Source organism: Arabidopsis thaliana, chromosome 5 (genome assembly GCF_000001735.4).
Source record: "Arabidopsis thaliana chromosome 5, partial sequence".
NCBI lineage: Eukaryota > Viridiplantae > Streptophyta > Magnoliopsida > Brassicales > Brassicaceae > Arabidopsis > Arabidopsis thaliana.
The window spans coordinates 11,544,629-11,568,969 of NC_003076.8; the positions used below are offsets into that span (position 1 = coordinate 11,544,629).

Here is a 24,341-nt window from a genome sequence, read left to right on the forward strand (position 1 = left end):
TTATTGAATTTGAATCAAAGAAACTCATGGGTCCGGGTTTTTGATTGAAAGAAATGAATGAAGTGAAGTAAGTTTTTGGGGTTTTAGTAATGGTATATAAGGGAGATTATATCCTATCGATCATTTGTAGATTTCCAAGTCGCCAATGTAGACTGATATTTTCTCATCTTCTGCATTTTATTTAGTTGATTTATCTAATCGATGGTTAATGTGATTTGAGTTTTCAATGGGGTAAGCTTTCATTATTTACTTTTGTAGTCTAAGATGGTCAAAGATTACTTGAGAAGTTTAAATTTTGAATATATACATATTATAGATGCATATTTAGATTATATATCCTTGATACCAACATCATTTTGAGAATTTCGAGATTATTTTTAATATTTTAGGTTTAACTTGATGTCGTTAGACAACAATATTCTAGCAACAATATGTTATATTTATGAACGTATCGATCATACAACTAATGATATTTAAAACGAATATTGTCAAGAATTAGAAAATTATATAAAATTTGGAAAGAGTAAACATTTTTTTTATGAGAAAGCAAACTCTTTGTCTTTGTGTTAAGTGTGAAAATGGAAAAATATATTTTTAGAAGAACTTGATGAATCACTTATATAAAAGAAGATTGATGGTTAACTATCCGGTTTGATTTCCTCATGGTGAAGATTATAATATGGCAAACAATCATTTTGCTTATGAAGATGTTTTTATGCTCAAGTCTTATACGGAGACAGTGAGTCCTTAAATAACAATGATTTTAGATGTTGATAATCCATAGCCATGATTTGGTTCAAATGTAGAAAAGAGTATAATTCTGAATAAAAATATTTCATTATATTTTGAATACTGCAAAATATCCAAAGGATGGATATAAAGAAGGTCTGTTGCAACTATCTTTACCAGCTTGTCTCATTAGTGGTGATATGAATTATATCAGCAAGAAGAGATAATAAAAATGACGATGAATAAGATTTAGATTGTGATGGTGAGCATGAAATTTTTGTTTATAGCAAAGCTCACATGATCTGAAATGATACTGGTGGGTTTATTGAATTTGGTTCACCGAAACTCACGGGTTCAGATTTTTGATTGACCGAAATGAATAAAGTGAAGGAAGTGTTTGAGGTTTTAGTAATGTCATATAAGAGAGACTATATCCTACTGAACATTAGTAGATTTTCAAGTCGACAATGTTGACATATATTTTCTAATCATTTGTCTTGTGTTTAGTTGATATATCTTCTCGATGGTTTATGTGATCTGAGTTTTCTATGATGGTAAAATTTTATAATGTACTTTTGTAGTCTAAGATGGTCAAATATTACTTGAAAAGTTTAAATTTTGCCTGCCAAGATATTATAGATACATAGTTGATTTTATATCCTTGATACCAACAACATTTTGAAAAGTTAGAAATTAATTTAAATATTTTAGGTTTAAGTTGATGTCATTGGTCCATAACATTCTGGCAACAAAATGTAATATGTATTAAACAATCAATCATACAACTTATGATATTCTAAACAAAAATTGTCAAGAATCAGAAAATTATATAAGATTTGGAAAGAGTAAACATGTATAACATAAGAAAGCAAACTCTTCGTCTTTGTGTTAAGGGTGAAAATGAAAAACTATTTTCTTATAAGACCTTGATGAATCACTTATATAAAAGAAAATTGATGGTTAACTATTCGGTTTGGGTTCCTCATGGCTAATATTAAAATATGGCAAATAATCATTTTACTTATTAAGATATTTTTACGCTTGAGTCTTATACGGAGACAGTGAGTCCTTAAATAACAATGACTTTATATGCATTTGATAATTCATATCCAAGATTTGGTCAAAATATAAAAGAAGAGTATAATGCTGAAAAAAAGTTTTATTATATTATGAATGTTGCAAAACAATCCAATTTAATATGGATAGAAAGAAGGTCTTTTGGAACTATGTTTAGCAGCTTGTCTCATGTGTTTGAATATGGATTATATCAACAAGAATATAGGTGGAGAAACAATAAAAAAGACGAAGAATTAATAATGTGTTCGTGAACATGATTTTTCTGTATATAGTGAAAATTACATGATTTGAATTGATATCGGGTTGGCTTATTGAACTTAGGTCATGGAAACTCGTAGGTTTGGGTTTTTGAGAGAAATGAATGAAGTGAAGGAAGTTTTTGGGGGTTTAGTAATGTCATATAAAGGAGACTATATCCTATTGAACATTTGTAGATTTCCAAGTCTTCAATGTTGATCAATATTTTCTCATCTTCTATATTTTTGTTTTAGTTGATTTATTGTCTCGATGGTTTATGTGATTTGAGTTTTCAATGAGGGTAAGCTTTTATTAGCTACTTTTGTAGTCTAAGATGGTCAAAGATTACTTGATAAGTTTAAATTTTACATGCATAAGTATTATAGATGTATAATTTTGATACCATCATCATTTTGAGAATTTTGAGATTATTTTCAATAATTTAGGTTTAACTTGATGTCGTTAGACAACAACTTTCTGGTAGCAAGATGTTATATGTATGAAAGTATCGATCATACAAATACCGATATTTAAAACAAATATTGTCAGGAATTAGAAAATTATATAAGATTTGGAAAGAGTAAACTTTTATTTCAGAAGAAAGAAAACTCTTTTTCTCTGTGTCAAGTGTGAAAATGGAAAAATCTTTTTTTAAAAGACCTTGAATCACTTATATAACAGAAGATTGATGGTTAACTATTAGTTTTGGGTTTTTTACAGCGAAGATTATGGCAAACAGTCATTTTGCTTATGACATTTTATTAGGCTTGAGTCTTATAAGGAGACAATGAGTCCTTAAATAACAATGATTTTATATGCATTTGATAATCCATAGCAAATATTTGGTCAAAATGTAGAAGAGTATACTACTAAAGAAAAAGGTTTTATTATAGAAAAAATCTCAAAACAAACCTCCAAATCAAAATATTTTCCTAACTAAAACATCAAACTTTTTTTATTCCCATTTAAAACCTCTAAGTAGTTAACTTTATCAACATAAACATCCAAATCTCCAAATTTGTTCTGAACCTAAGGTTGACTAACAGTCAACATTAACTTTGTTTCAAAATAAGAAACACCCTTTAATGACTTTTTTTGTCGTTAGTTTTGTACCTTAATTTCACACGTGGATTAAAACGAGAATTCACATACAAAAATAAAAGATAATATATAATTGAAATACGGTTAAAGAATCATAACCTAATAAAATTCTTACGCCATAAAATATTACAAAAAATTAATACTATGAAAAAAGGTCTCACAAAAAAAAAACGATGCAAATAATTAACATTTTGGTTGTTCACCAGATAAGTCTTTAGCATATGTTTCCCAAACATCAAACACTCGGTTTGTGTATGGACAATGCAGTATCCTACGACCAGCTGGAATCTTAACACTTTTTTTTTACCATCAATGGTTAGTTACTTCTAGGTGCAGGTGGTTGTTTGGATGAGATTGATAGCTGAGGAGAACTTGAAGCAGCTAGAAGCATTGATATAGTTGATTCACCAAGATGTGATGGTTTACTGACACTAGCAATTGCATTAATTTTTTTTCTTTTTTGAAAGTCGATGAGATTATCCTTAAGCTGTATTTGATGCTTTTTTAGAAGTTTTATTTGGATTTGTATTACATGCTGATCTTGGAGGCCTACGAACTGGTATCTATAGAGGAAATGACACCAAGATAAGAGACTGTATATGTAAAAATGATCTAAATAGGAGACATCACAATATAATACCTCTTGAGGATTCTTAGGAAGTCGATCTCTTTTTTTCTTACGCAGAATTGGGTTCTTCGTATTTTTGCATTTGGCTTTGTTATAGCTTGCTTCACAATAATTTGAACAATGTATGATTCTCCCATGTCTTATTGAATTTCCAGAGTTGGTCTTAGATTCATTAGGCTCTTTCTTCCTTTTTGTAACCCTTTGGTCTTCCTGGTGGCATGCGAAAATTACGCACTCGAATGGGTATTTTCGCTGTTTTTCCCCAAAGTTTCACTTCATTAACAGGATAAATGATTCTTGTATATGTTCCCGTACAAATTTTTGAGTAATAATATTAAGATAACATACTTGTTAACATCGTCCTCATTGTCATTTATGATAGTTAAAGCATGCATACAAGGAATACCTTAAACAATATGAAAAGTGAGACAAATCATATTTCGAAAACAAGAAAAATATGAATATAATCACTTACCTGTGAGATCTCACCGGCGACATGCATATTGATGGTTTGAGAAGCTCACAATATACGAACTCTCAAACTCAACAACCTCATACAAAGTGGCAGTACTACATAAAGTAGCACAATACCTCTCATCAACCCTCGACTTCTCCAACACTTTTAAGTGTTATAAGTTAAAATTGGACATCCGATGTCAAACACTGTTTCAACCTCCGAGAGATCCTCTCCATTGTTTGCCTTCTTAGAGTTTCCAATAGATTGATGATTGGCTTTAACCTTGCTTCTCTGATTGTCTAGTTAAAACTTTCTAAAATATCTTTGTGAACATGCATGCATTGAGAACTCGGATTGAAGTAAGCACGTGACCATATCTTATGTTGTGTATTTAACAAGGCCTCATATGCTTTAGGATCATAGTTTAGTAATAACTTCATCTTTATAATCAAATTCCCTCGTATTGTAACTATAAGTAACAGACCAGAACATGACTTTGTACTCTGAAGATGCATAATTCTTTTTCCAATTTGAATATATATGTCTCGAACAAATTCTATTATCCACACTTGGAAGCTCGGATGCAATTACATTCACAATTCCCTCCATAAACATTTGTTAAAAACAGATGATGGTTATTCAATTATAATCTAATAGATTTTTTCATTAAAAACAAACTTTTTGCTTATTTGAGATGATGGTTAGGTTATCTCTCAATTGCAATCCAAGGTCAACCTTCAGCTTTCTCACAAACCAAGCCAACGTATCATTATCTTCACATCTCACAATCACTACAAGAAAACAGGTCATTTGCAAGGCAGGTAGTTCTCCTCGCGGATGCGTCGTAAATATCACTTTGCATGTACTTTGCGACGCATTTGAATTCGTCGCGAATCTCTCATCGCAAAACAAAATTCGTCGCAATTGTGTCGTCACTGTTGCGAAGAAACAGGTCCCTCGTAGAGCCTACGGAATATAAACGTCGCAAAGTACATGCAATGTTGCGATGAATATGCAAGTAAGTGTGTCGTGTAGAGCGAGGAATTTGCCAGGGATAGTTCAAGAATCCAATTTAAACCCAGTTTCACAAATTGGACTTTTTGTTTGAATTTAACATTAAAAGTAAATCGGAAATAAAAACAGAAATCAAAAGTAAATATGAATTATGATTAAAACTGAAATTGTTTGATATTCTAAGAAAGAAAAGCATCACTACAAGAATATAAAGCATTAATAGCAATAGAAAATAGCAACTAACATAGTTTTGCTAGGATTAACATTTCCTTTAATATGTTATAGCGTTTGGTTAAAATGAAACGCTATAATTTGTGTTGGAAAAAAAACTGACGTGGATCAATGTTTTTGGTTTCGGTTAATTATTTGATAGCACATACCAAATACTAATCGCTATCTAAATGAAAAATAAAATATTAAATTCCAAAAACTATTTAACATTTGACCTAAAGTTATTTATTTCTTTTCTCTCTTCTTTGGTCCTGCCGTCTCCTTCTTCATCTTCTTCTAACTCTTCCTCTCTCTCTCATAACTCATAAGATTAGATCTGTCTTCTGATGCTTTCTCCGGTGAGTTTTTGGCAAATTTATCGACGAAATCAACTCCACCTCATCATCCTCTCGTACAACTGTTTCTCCAGTGAGATCTCGACGACATTGGGCAACGACAAGTTAGTTTTCGGGACCCTTCGCGTCTCCTCCGTCACCTTTTTCTAGATCTGTTTCCATCTCCAAGCCGGTGAGTCTCACTCTATTTCTCCGTTGCTATTTCCTAGATCTGACGCCATCTCCAAACCGGTCAGTCTCACTCTATTACTTCTCCATATTTGCTTCTCTCAATTCCAATTTTATCCACTTCTTCTCCATAATTGTTTTTGTGTGTTCTTGATTTTTATTTTATTAATTGTTTCATGATAGTTTTTGAATTTTGATTTAATGTATGTTTCAGCCATGAAATAGGTTTGATTTTAGAATCATCTAAGTTATTTTGGTTGAAATTGCAGTTTGTGCTAGTCATGTTCTTAAGGTACCTTTATTTCTAAGAATTTTTCTTAACGGAAAACATGTATCTCAAATTCATGGGTGGAGTCGCTACTTGGCTTGTTATTTGGCTCAAAGTGATAAACTTTTTACTTTGTCTGTGTAGGTTTTCTATCACTTGAAGAAATCAATTTCGTGCACGTCTCATGTGGCTGTTCCTACGGAAAAAAAGTTAAGTGTAAGAGGATTGAAGACGAAGAAACAAGCTGGAGAGACCAATAAGATTGGGTGATAACGTGAAGAGTCGTAAGTGAAAAGAGAAGAAGCTTAAGAAGAAGAGGATGAAATGTTCGAAGTTGTTTACAAGTCATGGTCTGTAATCGTGTAAAATTTAAAGTTAGTAGGATATTTAAAGTTTTTGTACAAAACAAATTCATATATAAAATAGTAGTACTATTATTGATTTTTGTCTTTGTAAATTAAAATTGGAGTTCTTAAAATACAAAATATAAAATTCAAAATTCAAAATTAGATTGGTAATAAGAATATTAATAACAGATACTAATTGCTATTGTAAAATATATGATTGCATCAAAGAAAGTGCTATATTTCTTAAAAAAATTATAGCAATACCAATAACCGCTATGTTACGACTTCGACCTATAATGACAGACGATGATAGAGCGCTTGTTAAAACGCTATAATATCGTTAGATAGCGTTATTCAGACGCTAAGGAAAGTCAATATTCTTGTAGTGTTATGTTAGGTTTTGAATGCAACACAAGAAAGCAAAATATGCTTGAGGAGATGGCTGAGCTGTTGCTACTTCGGATTGTGGTTGGTCATGTGGTTCCTCTGTTTGCTCTTGTGCTCCTTGTGTTGTAGGTCTTTGAGCTTTAAGTGTTGTTGCTAGAGTTGTAGTTTTAGAAGTTTGTCGTTCCGTTTCTTCTCCGCTTCATATGTCTCCTGATCAACAAAATCATCCCGAGCATGTCGATCGACAGAAGCAGATGGGATAATTGGAGTAGAACCAACACCATAATACCGTCCCTTTTTATTCTTTGGAGTAGCCTGAAAAATCAAACAAAAACATATGCATATCAAAAACCACATAACATTTCAAAGAACTATGCTTTAAATTCACCAAGCCCATCATCAAACAATCAATCTTAATAGCTCAAAAGGTTCAATGATGCAACTTATATTCAATGATGCAATTGAATAAGACTTAAAAACTCAAACAAGATTGAAAAAAGGGAGAACGTGAAGAACTAACTAGCATGTTGCAGTTTAAACTGAGACAGTTCAAAAATAATACCTCGAACAGGATTTGATTCTTTGCAGTTGTTGATAAGCCACCAAGCTCGCCAGAATCACCCAGAAAAAGTTGAGACTCTTGCTCTAAGATCTTGGCTCAAACTTTCTTGCAAATTTGCTCTACAAAACCATCAATGAATTCTCCATTCTTTCTCTTGTGAGTCTGCTCCATGATCTAGACAATTGGAGGGAGTTGACCTCCATTCTTCTCAGCCTAACATGAAAGTTAAAGTAGTAATCATCATCATGAAACTAGGAAAATGAGAAAAAAGTGAAAAGCATAAATTACTTACACTTTCTAATGCTCGTTTAGCATAAGTCTTTTGACCTGAGGTGTGTCTACTCGGACCATGACTGGCCACACTAGTGTTGCGAGATTTTGAACACTTACCACTTTTATTTTCAGACTATGGATCAAGCAAAAAAACTTCGAGGCCCTTCCATACCTTAGGATCCATCCACATAGGCATTGCTTTATCATCTATTTCCTTCACTTATGAACCAGAGTGTTATGTGGTGAAAGAGATGGGCTGCGTTGCACCGGTTCAGTTGTCTGAGGACATGCTCTTGTAGTCGAATGAGGAGAGGACTGTGAACTCCGAACAGTAGTAGACCCATTAGACCGTTGTCCTCTATTTCTGGTAAAGTTCCTATAATGACCCATTCATTGCATCTAAAATTATAAACACCAAGAGATATGAAATTTTAGCTATTAAGTTTCTAAAATCAATATTAAGAAAGAGGAACAATCGATTAATAATGAACCAAGAGGTTGAAGTCAAAGTAATAAATCAAAAACGAAAGTGAAACCAAAAAGACAGCTCTAAGCCTTTACTAGTACCATGAGTGAATGGTACAAGTTACACAACAGAACTAAAAACGTAGGAATCAAATTTAAAAGAGAGCGTTAAACAACCAAACAGAAACATAAAGATGTTCAATCTCTGAATCCATAACCAGAAAAAGAAGCCTAGCTATAAAACAACAAATAGAAGCATCAGACAATTGTTGACCATGAGTGAATGAAAAATCTAGAAATCTTTATTCTAACACATAAAGAACCACGAGACTGAACTTATTCCTTCCTTGCAATAATATTTGGAAATCTAATCAATGGCAGAACGGTCACCGAGCTAGCATTCCAAAGAGCCTTAACCTAGACATATTGTATATCAACACTTCGAAGGATATAGTAATCACATTAAGCAACATAAGTATGCCTCATGAAAAAAAATCTTGAATGATTAAAAAAAAAAGAATCTTGAGGCTTGGCAGTAGAAGCAATCAAAAGATTACTAAGTTCCATCACAATTCATAAGTGAGGAAGAAAATCCATCAATGACCACTTTGTCTAAAACAAAATGTGGAAATAGATATTATAGCAAATGCATAACGATTAAGCTAAGCTTGGTACAGAAACAGAGAATACAAAATCCCAATTTACGCAGAATAATGTCAAAGGAATTAGCAGTAGAAATCATCGTTTTAAGCTATGCAATAAATTACGCAGGAATCATAAACCTTAAAACTGTTGATCCAAACGTGAGATCGAGAAAGTAAATGAAGATCCAAGGTTGCTAATAGAAGAAGCAGCAAAACAGAGTTTCATAAGATATATTGGCAAAACATCTCAATCAATGTGATCTTACCTTGAAGAAAACTGATCTTCTTCTCACCTACAAGTATGAACACAATGCTATCTAAGTTACTGAAAAGATATCTCAAGGGAAATTATATAACTCAAGAAAAGTACTATGTAGTTGTGTAACTTACAGTCCTTGTGCTCGTTTAGATTTTTATAGCAGCTGCAAAATCTGCAGAAGAGAAGAAAACAGGTAGATATATTGAACAAAACGCATAATCTTAAACAAACAAGTTACAAAAGAGACATATAAATCTAGGAATCAAACTTAAAACAAAGCGTTAAACAACCAAAAAGAAAATATTAATGTTCCATCTCTCAATCCATAACCAGAAAAAGAAGCCTAGACATAAAACAACAAAAAAGCTTAATGAAGACAATCGATTGACCATAAAATTAGCACCAAAGAACATAAATTTCCAGCAAAGATAGATAACAGAGGGCGATTTCAATTTCACAACCCTATTATCATGCAAACAAACAAACCCTAACTCTTATTGTTCAACAAAACCCATTGATCGGCAAACACCTTTAGAGAAGAAGAGACAGACTGTGAGCTTGAAAATCTCTAGAAAGAAAGAAAAAAGATGAGAAGCCAATTGATTGAACGAAGCAGGCGACGATGATGCTTTCGCCAACAGAAGATCCAAAGTTTCTCGAATTGAAGAGAAGAGAAAGAGAAAGAAATGGAAGGGAAACTGAGAATCACCTAAATTTTGGCCAATTGTTTAGCGTGTGTTTTCCCGCAATTTAATTGCGAGCGACGTCGCTACTTTGACGCAAATTCGTCACAAAAGTTGGAGAAAAGCCCATTTGGCCAGAAGGGAACAAGGCCCAATATGTATGGATTTTTGTTATTAAGCAAGAAACTATTAGGTTAAGCAAAAGTATTATATTGGGAAAAAACCCAAAAAAAAAACTCAAGTAATTTTGATTTGGACGTGTAATACCCAATTGTTTTTGCTTGGAAGATAAATACACGAAGTAATAAAACTATGCAATTTAATACCCAAACAATTAAATGTTGTTATTTTCATACTCACGATCTCACAACAAAAATAAAATTCTAATTTTACCATTACCATCTCAATTAACTATTAATTTTTAAATGATATGATAATAATTTTATAATTTTGGATAAAAATTAAAGTTATTAACCTTTTAGTTTATGGTGTCTAAAAATTTAAAATTTTATTTTTATTATAATTATTTTATTTTAAAATTTAACATAAAAATTAGAGAAAATCAAAAATATTTTAAAATAGTCATTTTACAATCTTATTTTATCGTTGCAATATCAAAGAGACGTTTGCTCTTTGAAAAAATGTAGAATCGAAGATTAATCTTATTCGTTGAGATTCGGGTTGAGATTGGCTATTTTGCAACTAAAAACAAAATTAATCATTTTTGTGAATTGATAAATCTTGAAAAAGACGATGGAATTTGGATTGAGAGTTTGTAGAAACTAGTTTGATTCGTGAAGAACATAAAATTGAATAAAGAGTTTCTCACCACGAAGAATGTTTACCGGCCATTTTAAAATATTTTTAATTTTCTCTAATTTTTATGTTAAATTTTAAAATAAATTAATTATAAGAAAAATGAAATTTTAAATATTTTAGATACCATAAACTAAAATGTTAATAAAATTAATTTTTATCCAAAATTATAAAATTCAAATTATATCATCTAAAATTTAATAGTTAATTGAGATGGTAAGGGTAAAATTGGAATTTTATTTTTGTTGTGAGATCGTGAGTACGAAAATAACAACATTGTTTTTGTTTTGTGGCCTGTGATCCTGACTCCATATAATTTACCACCTGGTATGTGCATGAATACATAGTACTTGTTTCATATAATTCTGAATTTTGGGCCAAATCACCCGCGAGGTAGTCTCGATGTCTTCCTCCAACCTCTTATTGAGGAGCTAAAAGAGTTATGGTCTACGGGAATCGATGCATATGATGTGTCTTTAAATCAAAATTTTAATCTAAAAGCAGTACTGTTGTGGACGATAAGCGACTTTCCGGCGTACAGCATGTTATCCGGATGGACAACCCACGGTAAATTGTCTTGTCCAATTTGCATGGAAAGTACTAAGTCTTTTTATCTACCTAATGGAACGAAGACGTGCTGTTTGATTGTCACTGAAGATTTCTTCCTCATGGTCATCCATTACGGAAGAACAAAAAAAACTTCTGAAAAGGAAAAGACGCTTCTACCGAGTATCTACCTGAGTCTTTAACTGCTGAGAAATTTTTATTACGAGCGGTTGTCTGGTGTAAATCCACCAAGAACCAAGGATGTTGGTGGAAACAGTCACGAACAGAAGATGTCAGGTTATGGGAAGGAACATAACTGGCACAAAGAAAGCATATTATGGGAGCTTCCATATTGGAAAGACGTGAATCTCTGACATTGTATTGATGTGATGCATATAGAGAAGAATTTTTTGGATAACATAATGAATACTCTTATGAGCATGAAGGATAACATCATGTAAAGAATGGATATAGAACGATTATGTTCTCGGCCTGACTTACATATTGATAGTAAGGAAAAAGCTCCATTTCCTTCTTATACATTAACAAATGAAGCCAAAAGAGTTTATTGCAATGTGTGAAACATGCAATCAAATTTCCAGATGGTTATTCGTCTAATTTGGGTGGTTGTGTTGATATGGAGAATGGGAAGTTGTCAGGTATGAAGAGTCACGATTGCCACGTTTTTATGGAGCGGTTACTTCCATTTATCTTTGCAAAACTTCTCGACCGGAACGTTCACCTTGCATTATCTGGTAAAATAAGAATATATAATTTACTCTTTATATTATATATATATTAACCTGAGATGATGCAATTTATATTAACCTAAGATGATGCAATTTATATTTTTTTGCAGGGGTTGGCGTATTTTTTAGGGACTTATGTTCGAGAACTATGCAGAAAAGTCGCGTTCAAATTTTTAAGCTTAACATTATTTTGATCATATGCAACTTAGAAAATATCTTTCCACCATCTTTTTTTGATGTTATGGAGCACCTGCCTATACATCTCCCCTACGCAGCAGAATAGGGCGGTCCTGTCCAATATAGGTGGATGTATTCTTTTGAGAGGTTTTTCAACAAGTTGAAAGGAAAAAACAAAAAATAAAAGATATGCGGCCGGATCAATTGTTGAGTCATATATCAGTGACGAGAATTCTTATTTCTCAGAGTACTACTTTGCCGATAATATACAATCAAAATCAAGGTAATTAAATATATAGTAATTAAACATCTTTACAAAAGCAATTTTTCAAGTTAATAACCATGAATTACCTCATTTGGATCAGGTTCACGAGATTCAATGAGGGTGAAGTTCCTGTATATTATGTTCATGTAGTACCTAATATATTTACTCACGTCGATTAGAGGAAGACTATGAATGCGCACATGGATATGTTTTACGAAATTGTTATTATTTTCAAGTAATTGAGAGGTATATAACAAATTAAATACTCCCATTTTAAGTTTTTAATTATAAATTCTACGCACATAACTAATTCTCATATATATGTTGGTTAATAAGCCCTATTTGTTGTTTTTGTATAGTATATTCAAAGATTTTCTTTCTATTAAATATCCATGATTGAACGAAAAAGAACTCTACGTGAAAAGAGGTGAAGAATATCATGTGTGGGTGAAAGATTATGTATGTCTAAATAATTTATCTATATATGATTTGCATTTATTTATTATTCTTCATATCTATAATGATGTTTATTTCTAAATTTGCATACAGGTTACATATTGGAACACGAGTAATCCATTTCCATCTTGGGTTCAAGAGATAGTACATGGACCTTTGCACAAAGTCAAAACCTGGCCAATGTATTTTACAAAAGGCTATTTGTTTCATACACAGAGTCATGGAACTGGACGTAAGACTTGTAACTATGGTTTATGTGTGAAAGGTGAAAATTTTGCGGATGCATCTGACGCCGCAGATTTTTACGAAAACTTAAATGATATCATAGAACTTGAATATGAGGGGGTGGTCAGTTTAAAAATAACACTTTTTAAATGTTCGTGGTATGACCCTAAGCTTAGAAGAGGCACTCGGAGGAGGAATAGTGGTGTTGTCGATGTTCTTTCATCGAGAAGATACAACAAATACGAGCCATTTATTTTAGGTACATACACTATATATATATGGTCATTTAGTTTTTCTTGATCATATACAATTATGTAATTATCCAAACATGGTGCATTTACAAACAACATCTCAAAGGGAACAAGTCTGTTTTATACCTTATCTATACACGAAGAAATCAAAGCGGAAGTGGCTCAACGTTTTAAAAGTAAATCCAAGGGGAAACATATTAGAAGAATATGAAAAGAAAGACGAGACTCTATTGCAAACAGAAAATGATGATGCTGTTTTAATGACTACAATAGAAGATCTTGTACTCGACAATTTGACAGAAGATTGATACCCAATAAATCTTGATTACGATCTCGGAGACACCGATACAGAAGATCGATTCCTATGTAATTTATCGTCTTCTGATGATGACGAACAAGAAGACGTAGAACAATATTATGTTTTTGTAATATATTGATATCAAATTAAGTTATATTATTGTATAATATGATTTTAATTATATATAATTATGCAAAAAATTTAAATTAATTTGACTAAATAAAAAAATATTAGATTTGACTAAGTATATTTACTATAATTAATTATATTGTAAGTATAATTATAATTAATATTAACATTTAACATTTAACTTTTCCCACAAACAGTTAAGCCCAAACCCAATTAGAAGAATTTAAATTTAGTGACTATTTACTGACATTTTTATGACTAATAACAAATTTATTAGCCTAAAATCTCGCGGCCCAAACCCAATTACAAGAATTTAACATTAGTGACTATTTACTGACACTTTTGCGACTAATTACAAACTTATTGGGCCCAAAAACTCGAGGCCCAAACACAATTAAAAGAATTAATATCTAGTTACAGTTTTGCGACTAATATCAAACTTATTGGGCCAACAACTTGAGGCCCAAACAAAGTCGCGACTAAAACTCAAAATTCTGGCCCGAACGCGAGGCCCATACCCTACTTCAACAATTCTAAACCCTACCCTTTTAAGGGTTTTTTTCTTCCCGCAGCTGACTTCGAAACCCTAGCAATCTCTCTTCGATCTCTCTTCCTCTCTTTGATTCATCCTTTTCGATCTTTCTTCTCTTTGATTCCTCCAACCATTTCGATTCAAACTCACATTGTATTTTCAAAATCAAACTCACAATCTCTCTTTGATTTCACACTCTCAATCTTTCTTCGATTTCATACTTACAAACTCTCTCAGTCTCCAGCATTTTTCTCTCCGTCAAACGATGTTTGGGCGAGGAAAAAAGCGGCGAACCACTCCTAAACTTGCTCATCAAGCCACCGGATCCACGGTTGCTGGACGACCGAGTACTCTTCCGGCTCAGTACGACTTTACGCCAGCAGCTCAACGTAACCCTCTGCTTCAGAGTCCTGAAAGACCAGCCTCCGTTCCTCAAGTACAGTCAACGACAGCTCATGTCCGGAACTACCCTCCGCCTCAACAGTTATTCCAGCACTCCGTGATTCAGCAACCTCAACTACAAAGGACTTCTTCCGTAGAAGTCCAGAATCAAGCCACGTCGACTCCTCAGCTAGCCACTCCGACTCCTCAGCTTGTCCCTCCAACTCCTCAGCCGGTTCCTCCAACTCCTCAGCAAGACCCTCCGCCTTCTCCAGTTCAAGAGTCTCGGGTTCACAATCACCTATCCTCTCAAGGCAATAACTTTGATGCTGATGCTCCTCTGTCGCCGGATCTCCAGGAGGACACACTTCAGTCTCTAAATGACCTGCCGATATTGTCGGACAGAGATAAGTTGGTCACCGTCCTCTCTCCCTTGCCTCTAACGAATATAGAATGGTATGATCTTCTTCTTCTGTTATTTGTGAGCACATGTTGTGTTGTGTTTTGATCTTAGGTTTAGTTGTGATATTGGGTTGGTGAGGCCAAGTAGTATTTGTCTGAATTGATTCATGTTTTTATCACGGACAAATCTAGAAGAGTCGTGTGTTTGCATTGTCTTTGTTTAAGTTTAGTTGTCATATTTAGATGATACTTGCAGCCTTTTGCTAGATTTGATATGTTGGTATGAAATTCTATGTCTGTTGTTTGCGAGAACATGTTGTGTTTTAATCTTATGGTTCTGTTGGGTAATGAGCTTTGTGAGGCCAAGTAGTTTAAGTATTGTCTGAATTGATTCATGTTTTTGTCATGGCTGCATTTGAAGAGTCGTGTGTTTGCATTGTCTTAACTTAAGTTTAGTTGTCATATTTAGATGATACTTGCAGCCTTTTGCTAGATTTGATTTGTTGGTATGAAATTATATGTCTCTTTTTTGTGAGAACATGTTGTGGTTTGATCTTATGGTTATGTTGGGTAATGAGCTTTGTGAGGCCAAGTAGTTTAAGTATTTGTCTTTTCTGATTCATGTTGTTGTCACGGATACATTTGAAAAGTCGTGTGTTTGCATTCGTGTCTTTGATTAAGTGCATTTGAACATGTTGTGTTTTGATCTTATGGTTCTATTGTGTTGATCTCTGATTTAAGTTTAGGTCTGATCATAGGGTTCTGTTGTGTTGATCTCTGATTTAAGTTTAGGTCTGATAAGTATATATATTCTGCCAAATAACAACTGCTTGTTTTTCTTTTGTATGGAGGTTTACTCGGGAAACAAACTCGCGACTTGTTAGGAAGATAACTAGAGTGTTTACAAACAAATTTGATGGTCCCTTCTACAGTTGGACATGTGTGCCACAAGAAAGACAAGAGAAATACTTCCTCGAGTTTGCTGTTAAGTTTTCTTTCAGCCCTTTTATATATGATTACACATCTTTTGTTTACTGACATTACCTTTTGTTTTTGTAGAAAACACACCATTGGGATCCTTTGATAACTGGTACTGTCCAGTATTATTTCAATGAGATCTGTTTAAGGCGAATGAAAGGCATGGTTAGCACCGTGAGAACTAGTCGAAAGAAACCTAAATGGATCGGGAAAACTCTATGGGAAACAATGACTGCATACTGGGACACTGAAGAAGCTCAAGAAAGAAGTCAAATCTATTCATCAGACCGTCTGTTTGACTGTAATGGTCTAGGTTCCTCACATACACTTCTCAAGGTCGAAATCATATGAGCAAATCCTAGACGATTTGGTGAGTCTACTTTCTGTTTTAATCCTTTGCAACTTTAGTCTGACTTTTCTCTACGCTTCTATGACTTGTTCTTTTTTCATTACAGGAAGAAGAATTGGGCAGACCTGTCAGTGTTGGTGAAGTTTTCATCAAAACACATACAAAACCTGATGGGACATATGTTGATCGAAAGGCGGACCAGATTGCAACCTTATATCTGAAGAATGTGCAACTGTTTCAGATGGCGCTTCGCGGCCACGAGAGCTCACAGCTAAGGAATGTACAACAATATTTCTTCAAGTAACGTTTTCTGTTTCCCAATACTTCTTCTTAAGTGTTTTGATATTTGGGTCAATGTTGAAGTAAAGGTCTGATATGTTGTGTTTGTGATAACATGTTTGGTCTGATATATTGTTGTAGTGAGAACATGTAGTGTTTCTTGTTTTTGTCACGGATGTTTAACTAATGGCTCTGTTGGGTAATGAGATTTGTTAGGCATTGAAGAGTTGTGTGTTGTTTTGTGTTTAAGTTTCTTGTGTGAATTGTCTGAATTGTTTCTTCTGGTTGTCACAGATGCATTGAAGAGTTGTGTGTTGGTCTCTGTTTAAGTTTAGGTCTGATCTTAGCGCTTCCTAATCTCAGTTTTTCTCATACTTTGCAGTCAACTGAGAGAGATTCAAGAGGCGTTCCTTATGGAGTAGGAAGCCTGAAAGAGTCTCTTGTCAATTGCAAGTGGAAGGAAGCAGGTGAATCAACTTCCTTTCTCGGTCTGCAAAAACAGTTATTGGAAGCTCAACACAAGATAGAAGAGCAGGTCTCTTACAATCAGAAGGGTGATACTAAGGTTGCTTTGTGTGAAGCTGAGAATTCCCGAGTTCCGGATGAGCATAAGAAGAAGATCTAGCACTTGTCCTTGGTGGATAAGTTCTTGCGCTAAACTGATCCCCGATTCCTGAATTTCCTCGAGACGCATTCGCCATATACAACCACAGATCCTCTCTCATCCTCTCCATTTCATCTGATTCATAAGTTTATGTCTAAACTCCTTACTCAAGAACTCAATGTCACTTTTCAAAGTTTTTATGTGTAAAAGTTATGTACTTGTGTTGAACAAAGTTCTTAGTTGTATGTGAATGAAACATGTTCGTAATTTATGTTTTGTTACTTTTCTTATATGAGAATGAATTGGTGTGTATGATTCTTGTAGTCGCTATTTTGAGTGATTCGATTGGTTTTCTGACAACAACTGTAGTAGCAATTTAGTCCCCAAAAATGTCATCAAGCAGTCATTTTTTAGTTACTAAAATTGTTGACTAAATAACACTTCAGTCGCAACTCAGTCTCCAATTTAGTGACAAAATAGTCGTAACAAGTTACGACTATTTACCAACTGCAGGAACAAGACTCGTATGTTAATCGTTAATGAGTCGCGTAATAGTCGTCAAACTTTACAACTAATGTACGACTATAAAACGATTACATGCATTTAGTCGTAGTTTTAGTCGCTAAATAGCGACTAATATACGACTAGAGCATTTACCGACTCTCGATTAGTGACTACTGTGGATAGTCGTGAAATAGTTGTAAACAAGAAATCAACGACTAATTACTGACTAACACCGTAGTCGGTAAATGACAATTTTCTTGTAGTCGATCCTTGCAAGAGGACCTTGGATAAACTCGTGAAACCAAACCGGATATGTCTCTATCCAATAATGTACCTGTAAAATATAACATTACTAATCAGATAAACATATATAAGATAAAATAATAATAATAATACTCTGTAAGAGTGATTTGAGTTTAAGAGTGGTTCGATAACATTATAACAATTACTAGATCTACTAATCACATATTTCCTGAAAATACCCTAAGCCTAACGTTTTTATTATCTTCTTTTACAACCCCATAATCTTCTATTTGCTTTCTTTTATTTTCTTATCATCTATCTAACTTGATTTCGATACTTAGGCCTATAATGTGTACAAACGAACTTCGTGGAATTCGACCCTTGAGTACTAACGACGATCTCTTATTAAGGGAATAAGCTTAGGGCAATTTTACCTACATCACAAGGGATAAGGCGATATGCTTGGGATGAACCTTACCTTTACAAGCTTCGTTCATATGGTATGTATAGGAGATGTGTCGCTACAACAGAAGTGCATGATATATTATTCCATTGTCACAGCTCAGATAACGACGGTCACTTTGCTACTTTCAAGAGAGTCTCTAAGGTTCTTGAAGAAGGTTTTTTGTGGCCTACGATGCTCACAAGTTCATATCCAAATGTGATTCTTATCAAAGGAGGGAAAAGATTAGTAAGCTTATTGAGATGCCAGAAGTTGAAGTGTTTTATTGTTGGGGCATTGATTTCATGGGACCCTTTCCTCCTTCGAATCAGAATCTCTAAAGACTAGTCACAATTTTAACTATGTCTCCAAATGGGTAGAAGCTATCGCTAGCCCAAAGAATGACTTTGTAGTTGTTATCATGTTGTACAAGACTATTATCATCTTCCATCGTTTTGAAGTACCTCAGATTATCATAAATGATGGGGGAAACCATTTCATCAATATGATTCTCGAGAAATTGCTTCACAAGTATGGTGTTCAGCATCATGTACCTACTCCTTATCATCCCTAAACAAGTGGTCAGGTTGAAGTTTCGAACATGCAAATAAAAGAGATTCTGGAAAAGACAATTGGTAGATCAAAAAAGGAGTGGTCTTTTAAGTTAGATGATGCACTATTGGGCTTATAGGACAGTTTTCGAGACTCCGCTAGGAACCACTCATTTTCATCTTCGTTACGGGAAAACTTCTCATCTTCTAGTGGAATTAGAGTATAAAGCAGTTTGGGAAGATAAGATCTTGAACTTTGATATCAAATCAGCCGGAGAAAGGAGACTAATTCAGTTAAATAAGCTAGATGATATATGAAATCATGCCTATGATAATTCCAAGCTCTACAACGAACGCACCAAGGCCTATAATGACAAGAAGATCATATCTCGATCTTTTGAAACAAATGACCAGATACTTCTTTCTAACTCTCGTATGACTTTATTTCCTGGTAAATGTCTTCTCATTGGACAGGTCCCTACAAACTTCATTCGGTTCAACCATATGGAACCATTGTTCTTAATGGAGAAAATGGCGCAAAGTTTCCTGTGAATGGACGAAGAGTCAAGCATTATTGGGCTGAAACCGAGCTTCCAAAGATGCATCCAATGTATCTTCAGGATCCACCTATTGATTAGACCGCTGCAAAGTCAAGCTAATGACTTTAAATAAGCGATTAGTGGGAGGCAACCTACTTGTGAGTTATATATAGTTTAATTTATATTGGATAATTAACCTTTATTTGTTTTTCAATTCAGAAAAAATCATTTTTGGGTTTCTTGATGTGGACCAAGCACGATGGTGTCGGTCGACACCATACTTCTAGAAGTAAGTTGCGTTAAAACAAAACATTTTCTTCTTCTTCTTCATTCATTTCTAAAAAGCGAATTCACCATTTTCTCTCTAGAATCTTTGATTCTTCACCATTTTCTTTGATTTGAGAGCCTAAATTCAATAGATTTGTACTCTCTATCTATTCCAAGCATCACTTTCACATATCTGCAACATGGTAGGGGAGCAAAAGAGGCAAAAGAGAAGCGGCGAAGGAGGTTCTTCTTCCTCCTCACAGACACGGCGACGCTCTACCACTGTCGGCCATGCACCACCATCGTCTGCCCAGTCTCATGCAGGCTCCCAGGGACTGGTTTCTCATTTCCCTCGGCCGAAATTTAAAGGAAAGCAGATTCATTCTAGACGGGTTTGGGACGACGATATCAACCGAGAATTAACAAAGGTGACTATATCAATCGCCCTTTTTCTCAGAGTTGAGATGATTATGATACTCTTTCCGAGATATCTGTGATGTTTTTGGGTTTGATAAGGATGCTTCATATGTCTCGATCCCTGGACATTTTAGCGATGCTTAGATGTTTTGGGCCTAGTTTGGCAATGGAAGCTATGATTCTAAGGATTATGTGCATTCAGAGATTTGTCATCCTGTCTTGCGATACTTGGCTAGGCTCATTAGTAACACTTTCTTGTGTAAGATGGAGCCTGGTAAGATGAGGCTATATGAGCTACTTATGCTTTATTATGCTGTTGGAGATTCTTTTTTTGAGAGTCTACAGATGGAGGCCAGTGACAGAGATGTCAACTTTGGAACCGTCTTTGCGCATCACTTGGTATCTCCAAAGACTAAGCTTTTTAGTGGAACATGGAAAAAGATTAAGCGGATTGGTAGCATTCTTACTCCTATTTCCGAGCATTTCAACATTAGCATTGATGGAGTAAGGATTGTGACTAAGAAGGTGAAACATGATAAGGCATATCTGAAGAGAGCTCACTGGTTGAAGGGCAGTCTGATTTGGTGTTTCAGATATGGTCCAGGGAACCATATGATTCAGTTGCCTTGCACATAGCTTACTGAGATTACAGAAGAGCCTCGGGCAGTTGCCTTCCGTCATGATCTTTCCCTCCTACACGCAGCACGACGCTCTAGGCGACAAAGAGGCACATCCATAGATCAGTCCCGACTCAAACAGAGGATGAGTTCATTGACCCTGCTGGTGTTCTTCGTTTTGGGTCATCCTCTTCAGCCATGCCATATGACCTGCCTGTTACTTTGCCTATCCCTATGGAGCCACCGATTTTTCAGCAGTACTTGGTCGACAGCTTCAAGTGCATTTGGAACGCAATAGCTACATTGTCTTGCTGTAGTTGCATTGCTCCTACTCGCCATCGTCAACGTTCACCAGTACCCACTTTTGGCTCCGAGCATGAGAATTAGCCATCTTCCCTATCTTTGCTTCCTGCTTTCGATTAATTTTTCATTCTCGAGTCATTTTTCCCTTCTATGAGTCGGTTTGTTATTTTATTTGAAACTTGTTGCACCTATTTCATTATGCTTATTTGAACCTATTAATGTGTGGTTTAGTGATTTAATAGTTTCAACTTGAGGATCCATGTGAAAACACTAACCTTAAATAAACAATTCTGAGCAAAACTCGAAGAGCAACATATTAACGACATGGGTGTCGCACCAACCAGGTATTGATCGACACTAATACACGGTAAAGGTGGCAACTTCATTTTTCCAAATTTACAAATCATATAATTATTATTTTTATTTCTCTAGCTTATTAACTCAAGGGATAGCGTTATATAAGTCTTGGGGAGTCAGTTGCTAACTATATCTTTCCTTTTCTTACGAGTTAAAATATTTTTTAGAAATTATAATAGTTCACCAAACTAGATTCCAATGATGAACCGTAAACCGAAAAATCGTCCATGAAGACTTCCATGAAATTTTCAATACTCTGTGAAGATTGACATCATACGATATTGAAAGGTGGGAGGTGCATTGTAGAGTTTGAAAGGCATTCTTCTACATGCGTATGTTCCATAGGTACAAGTAAAGGTTGTCTTCTCTTGATCGTCCGTATGGGTTGGTATCTAAAACAAATCCTGAATAACCATTTAAGGAACAGTAAAATTGATGGTTGGCTAACCTTTTGAGAATTTGATCGATGAAAGGTAAAGGGAAATGGTCCTTTCTAGTCATGGTTGAGCTTCCGGTAGTTGATATAACCCTATTTTTTACCTATGTTTTTGATATAGGATTTTGAGTCTTTTTATTATTTCTAGAATCTTTTCAGGTATTCTATGAAGAGGAATAACAATGGAGATGAGGATACATTTTGGAGCAAAAGCGAAGGACGATTTCACTTTCAAATCCAATCAAGAGTGTCGATCGACACTGGTTTCGGCCCAGAGATGTCCCTGACGCTTACAAGTTTACAGAAGTTTAAATTTGCCCCATAATACTTCCCTATTTGCATTGTTAGTCCCTGGACGTTTTTAGGTCATATATATAGTTTTAGAGGTCATTGTTGAGATCTAAGTTCTTTTCTATCAAGTTTTCCCTGAGAGACATAAGCTATTCATCCCTTGTTTTCACAGATTCATTCAGTTTTCAATACAGTGAAGAGATCCTTTTTAACTCTTTTCTTTATTGATGTCTTTATGCTTTCTTACTTGAATATGTTGCTTGTTTCAACCTCTATGTCTGAGTAGTTTGCTTGTTAGGGTTAGGGTTTATCATTAGGGGTTCATATGGTTTAGTAGATCGCCCCCTTTCTAGGCTATCTGTAGAATTCTTCATCTTAAATTGTTCTTAATGCTAGTTGTAGAGTAATTAACTAGAACTTGATTCCAAACAATAGATATACCCGCCATAGGCATCTGTCTTTGGTTCTATAATTTGATGAACCTGGTTTACAGGTGTGTAATAAGAATCGGCCTATTTACTAAGGTTTCTCTCGGCTTCTCTGGTTATTCTTAGTTATAGGCATTGAGAGTTTCCCGGAACGCCACCTGTTATTCCAAAATTAGAATTTTAATTTAAGAATGGTTCGATAATAACCTAGCTATCATTAGATCTACTAACCAATAGTTTCCTAAGAATACCCTAATCCTGAATCTATATTTTATCGTTTCATAACCAATCAATCTTCTGTCTTCTTACTTTGTTTACTTTTTATTTCACTCATTTTCTTCTAGCTTAATCTTGACACTCAATTCATTGTGTGAAGAAAAGAATTTTGAGGAAATTTTACATTGAAGCCGTAACATTGAAGCCGTTCTTACCAATCACTTGACCCCCTGGTCGAGTAACATTGAAGCCGTTCTTACCAATCACTCGACCCCCTGGTCGAGTAACCACACTCCAGGCCACTCGATGACACGACTCGACCCATGGTCGAGTAACACTTTTTCACACCACCTGACCACCACTCGGACATTCACTCTATCACCACACTCGACCCCCTGGTCGAGTATCATCACTCACCACCCAGCGGCATCACTCGACCAAGCACTCGATCACATTTTCAGAGTCTCTTCAAATCCGCACTCAACAAGACAAGCTGAGCATAAGGAATAGAAGAGAAGAAGAAGAAGTGTTTGGAAGCTGTCCGGAGCTTCGTTTGATCACGAGACCTGCTTGGCCCATTATCACTCTATCGGCTGGTCAGTTGGGTTCTCGGCCCATCTACTATCATTTTATTTCGTTTTGTATAAATAGGTGTTTGAGGGTTTTGTCCTCAGACATCTAGTCGACATTCAGCTTTTTGCTTAAGTTTTTTATTTCTGTTCACCTAGTTTACTCTGGCGGCACCACTTTGCTTCTGTAACCTATAATTTGAGATTTTTCCAAGTTATTCGGATTCTGCATTTGATTTCATCTGTCTTCTTGTTTCTCTACTCTTTATCTCTTTACTTATGCAATATACTTGTTTATCTGCGATTATGGCTTTAAGCATGTTGTTTGAGTAGTGACTTAGATTTCTTAAGGATGGGATAGAGTGGTTGTGAGATCTATAGTCTGTAGAATAGTTAAGTTTTAGAATTGATTGAACCGCTTCAGGACTAGTTGTGCTTACTGCTTATTTCTGTCTGATCAACATGAATTTGATCCAATGCATTCGCGCACCTAGAAGGTGTTTGATGGAATGCTTGATCCACTAGTTCCTAAGATATTTGTATATATCCAAAGGGATTGGCCGTTTAGATCGTTTATTGACTTTATCAATCGGTTCTTATTACTTGCATAGTTAGATTCCGTTAATGGGAATTAGTCTGGGCTAGCTTTGCTTAAGGATTTCTATCACGCGAGTGAATTAATCTGTTGTTGAACCTGTTGTCTAGGGATAGCTTTACTGCACTTGTTAACCATCTGAATAGGCTAGGATACCACTCCATTTGATTACTCCATCCTTATGGATTTCTCGTCTATTTGATTTGTCTGTTGCATTGCTATCGTTTTAATCGTTCTTATTGCATGTGGCTCACTTTTCGCATT

At 34.7% G+C, this 24,341-nt stretch overlaps 1 protein-coding gene and 8 pseudogenes across 9 annotated transcripts; 6 read left to right on the plus strand and 3 right to left on the minus strand.

Annotated features, from left to right (window-relative positions):
* Window positions 1–3,545: 3,545 nt before the first annotated feature.
* On the minus strand, window positions 3,546–5,051 carry AT5G31807 (annotated as a pseudogene; the record flags this gene model as incomplete). Its single annotated transcript has 1 exon — window positions 3,546–5,051.
* A 749-nt stretch (window positions 5,052–5,800) lies between these two features.
* Window positions 5,801–6,674, plus strand: AT5G30360 (uncharacterized protein; the record flags this gene model as incomplete). Its single annotated transcript, NM_001344086.1, has 3 exons — window positions 5,801–5,913; window positions 6,019–6,040; window positions 6,390–6,674. The coding sequence occupies 3 exons, from the start codon at window positions 5,801–5,803 to the stop codon at window positions 6,513–6,515; spliced, it is 261 nt and encodes an 86-aa protein (NP_001332368.1). The 3' UTR covers window positions 6,516–6,674.
* A 459-nt stretch (window positions 6,675–7,133) lies between these two features.
* AT5G30440 lies at window positions 7,134–8,204 on the minus strand (annotated as a pseudogene; the record flags this gene model as incomplete). The annotated part of the gene is made up of 1 exon: window positions 7,134–8,204.
* Window positions 8,205–10,779: 2,575 nt separating this feature from the next.
* On the plus strand, window positions 10,780–13,752 carry AT5G31511 (annotated as a pseudogene; the record flags this gene model as incomplete). The annotated part of the gene is made up of 1 exon: window positions 10,780–13,752.
* An 822-nt stretch (window positions 13,753–14,574) lies between these two features.
* On the plus strand, window positions 14,575–17,323 carry AT5G30450 (annotated as a pseudogene; the record flags this gene model as incomplete). Its single annotated transcript has 1 exon — window positions 14,575–17,323.
* A 1,172-nt stretch (window positions 17,324–18,495) lies between these two features.
* Window positions 18,496–19,677, plus strand: AT5G30721 (annotated as a pseudogene; the record flags this gene model as incomplete). Its single annotated transcript has 1 exon — window positions 18,496–19,677.
* Window positions 19,678–20,048: 371 nt separating this feature from the next.
* Window positions 20,049–21,269, plus strand: AT5G30460 (annotated as a pseudogene; the record flags this gene model as incomplete). Its single annotated transcript has 1 exon — window positions 20,049–21,269.
* Window positions 21,270–21,708: 439 nt separating this feature from the next.
* AT5G30648 lies at window positions 21,709–22,161 on the minus strand (annotated as a pseudogene; the record flags this gene model as incomplete). Its single annotated transcript has 1 exon — window positions 21,709–22,161.
* A 726-nt stretch (window positions 22,162–22,887) lies between these two features.
* Window positions 22,888–23,676, plus strand: AT5G30870 (annotated as a pseudogene; the record flags this gene model as incomplete). The annotated part of the gene is made up of 1 exon: window positions 22,888–23,676.
* Window positions 23,677–24,341: the final 665 nt, after the last annotated feature.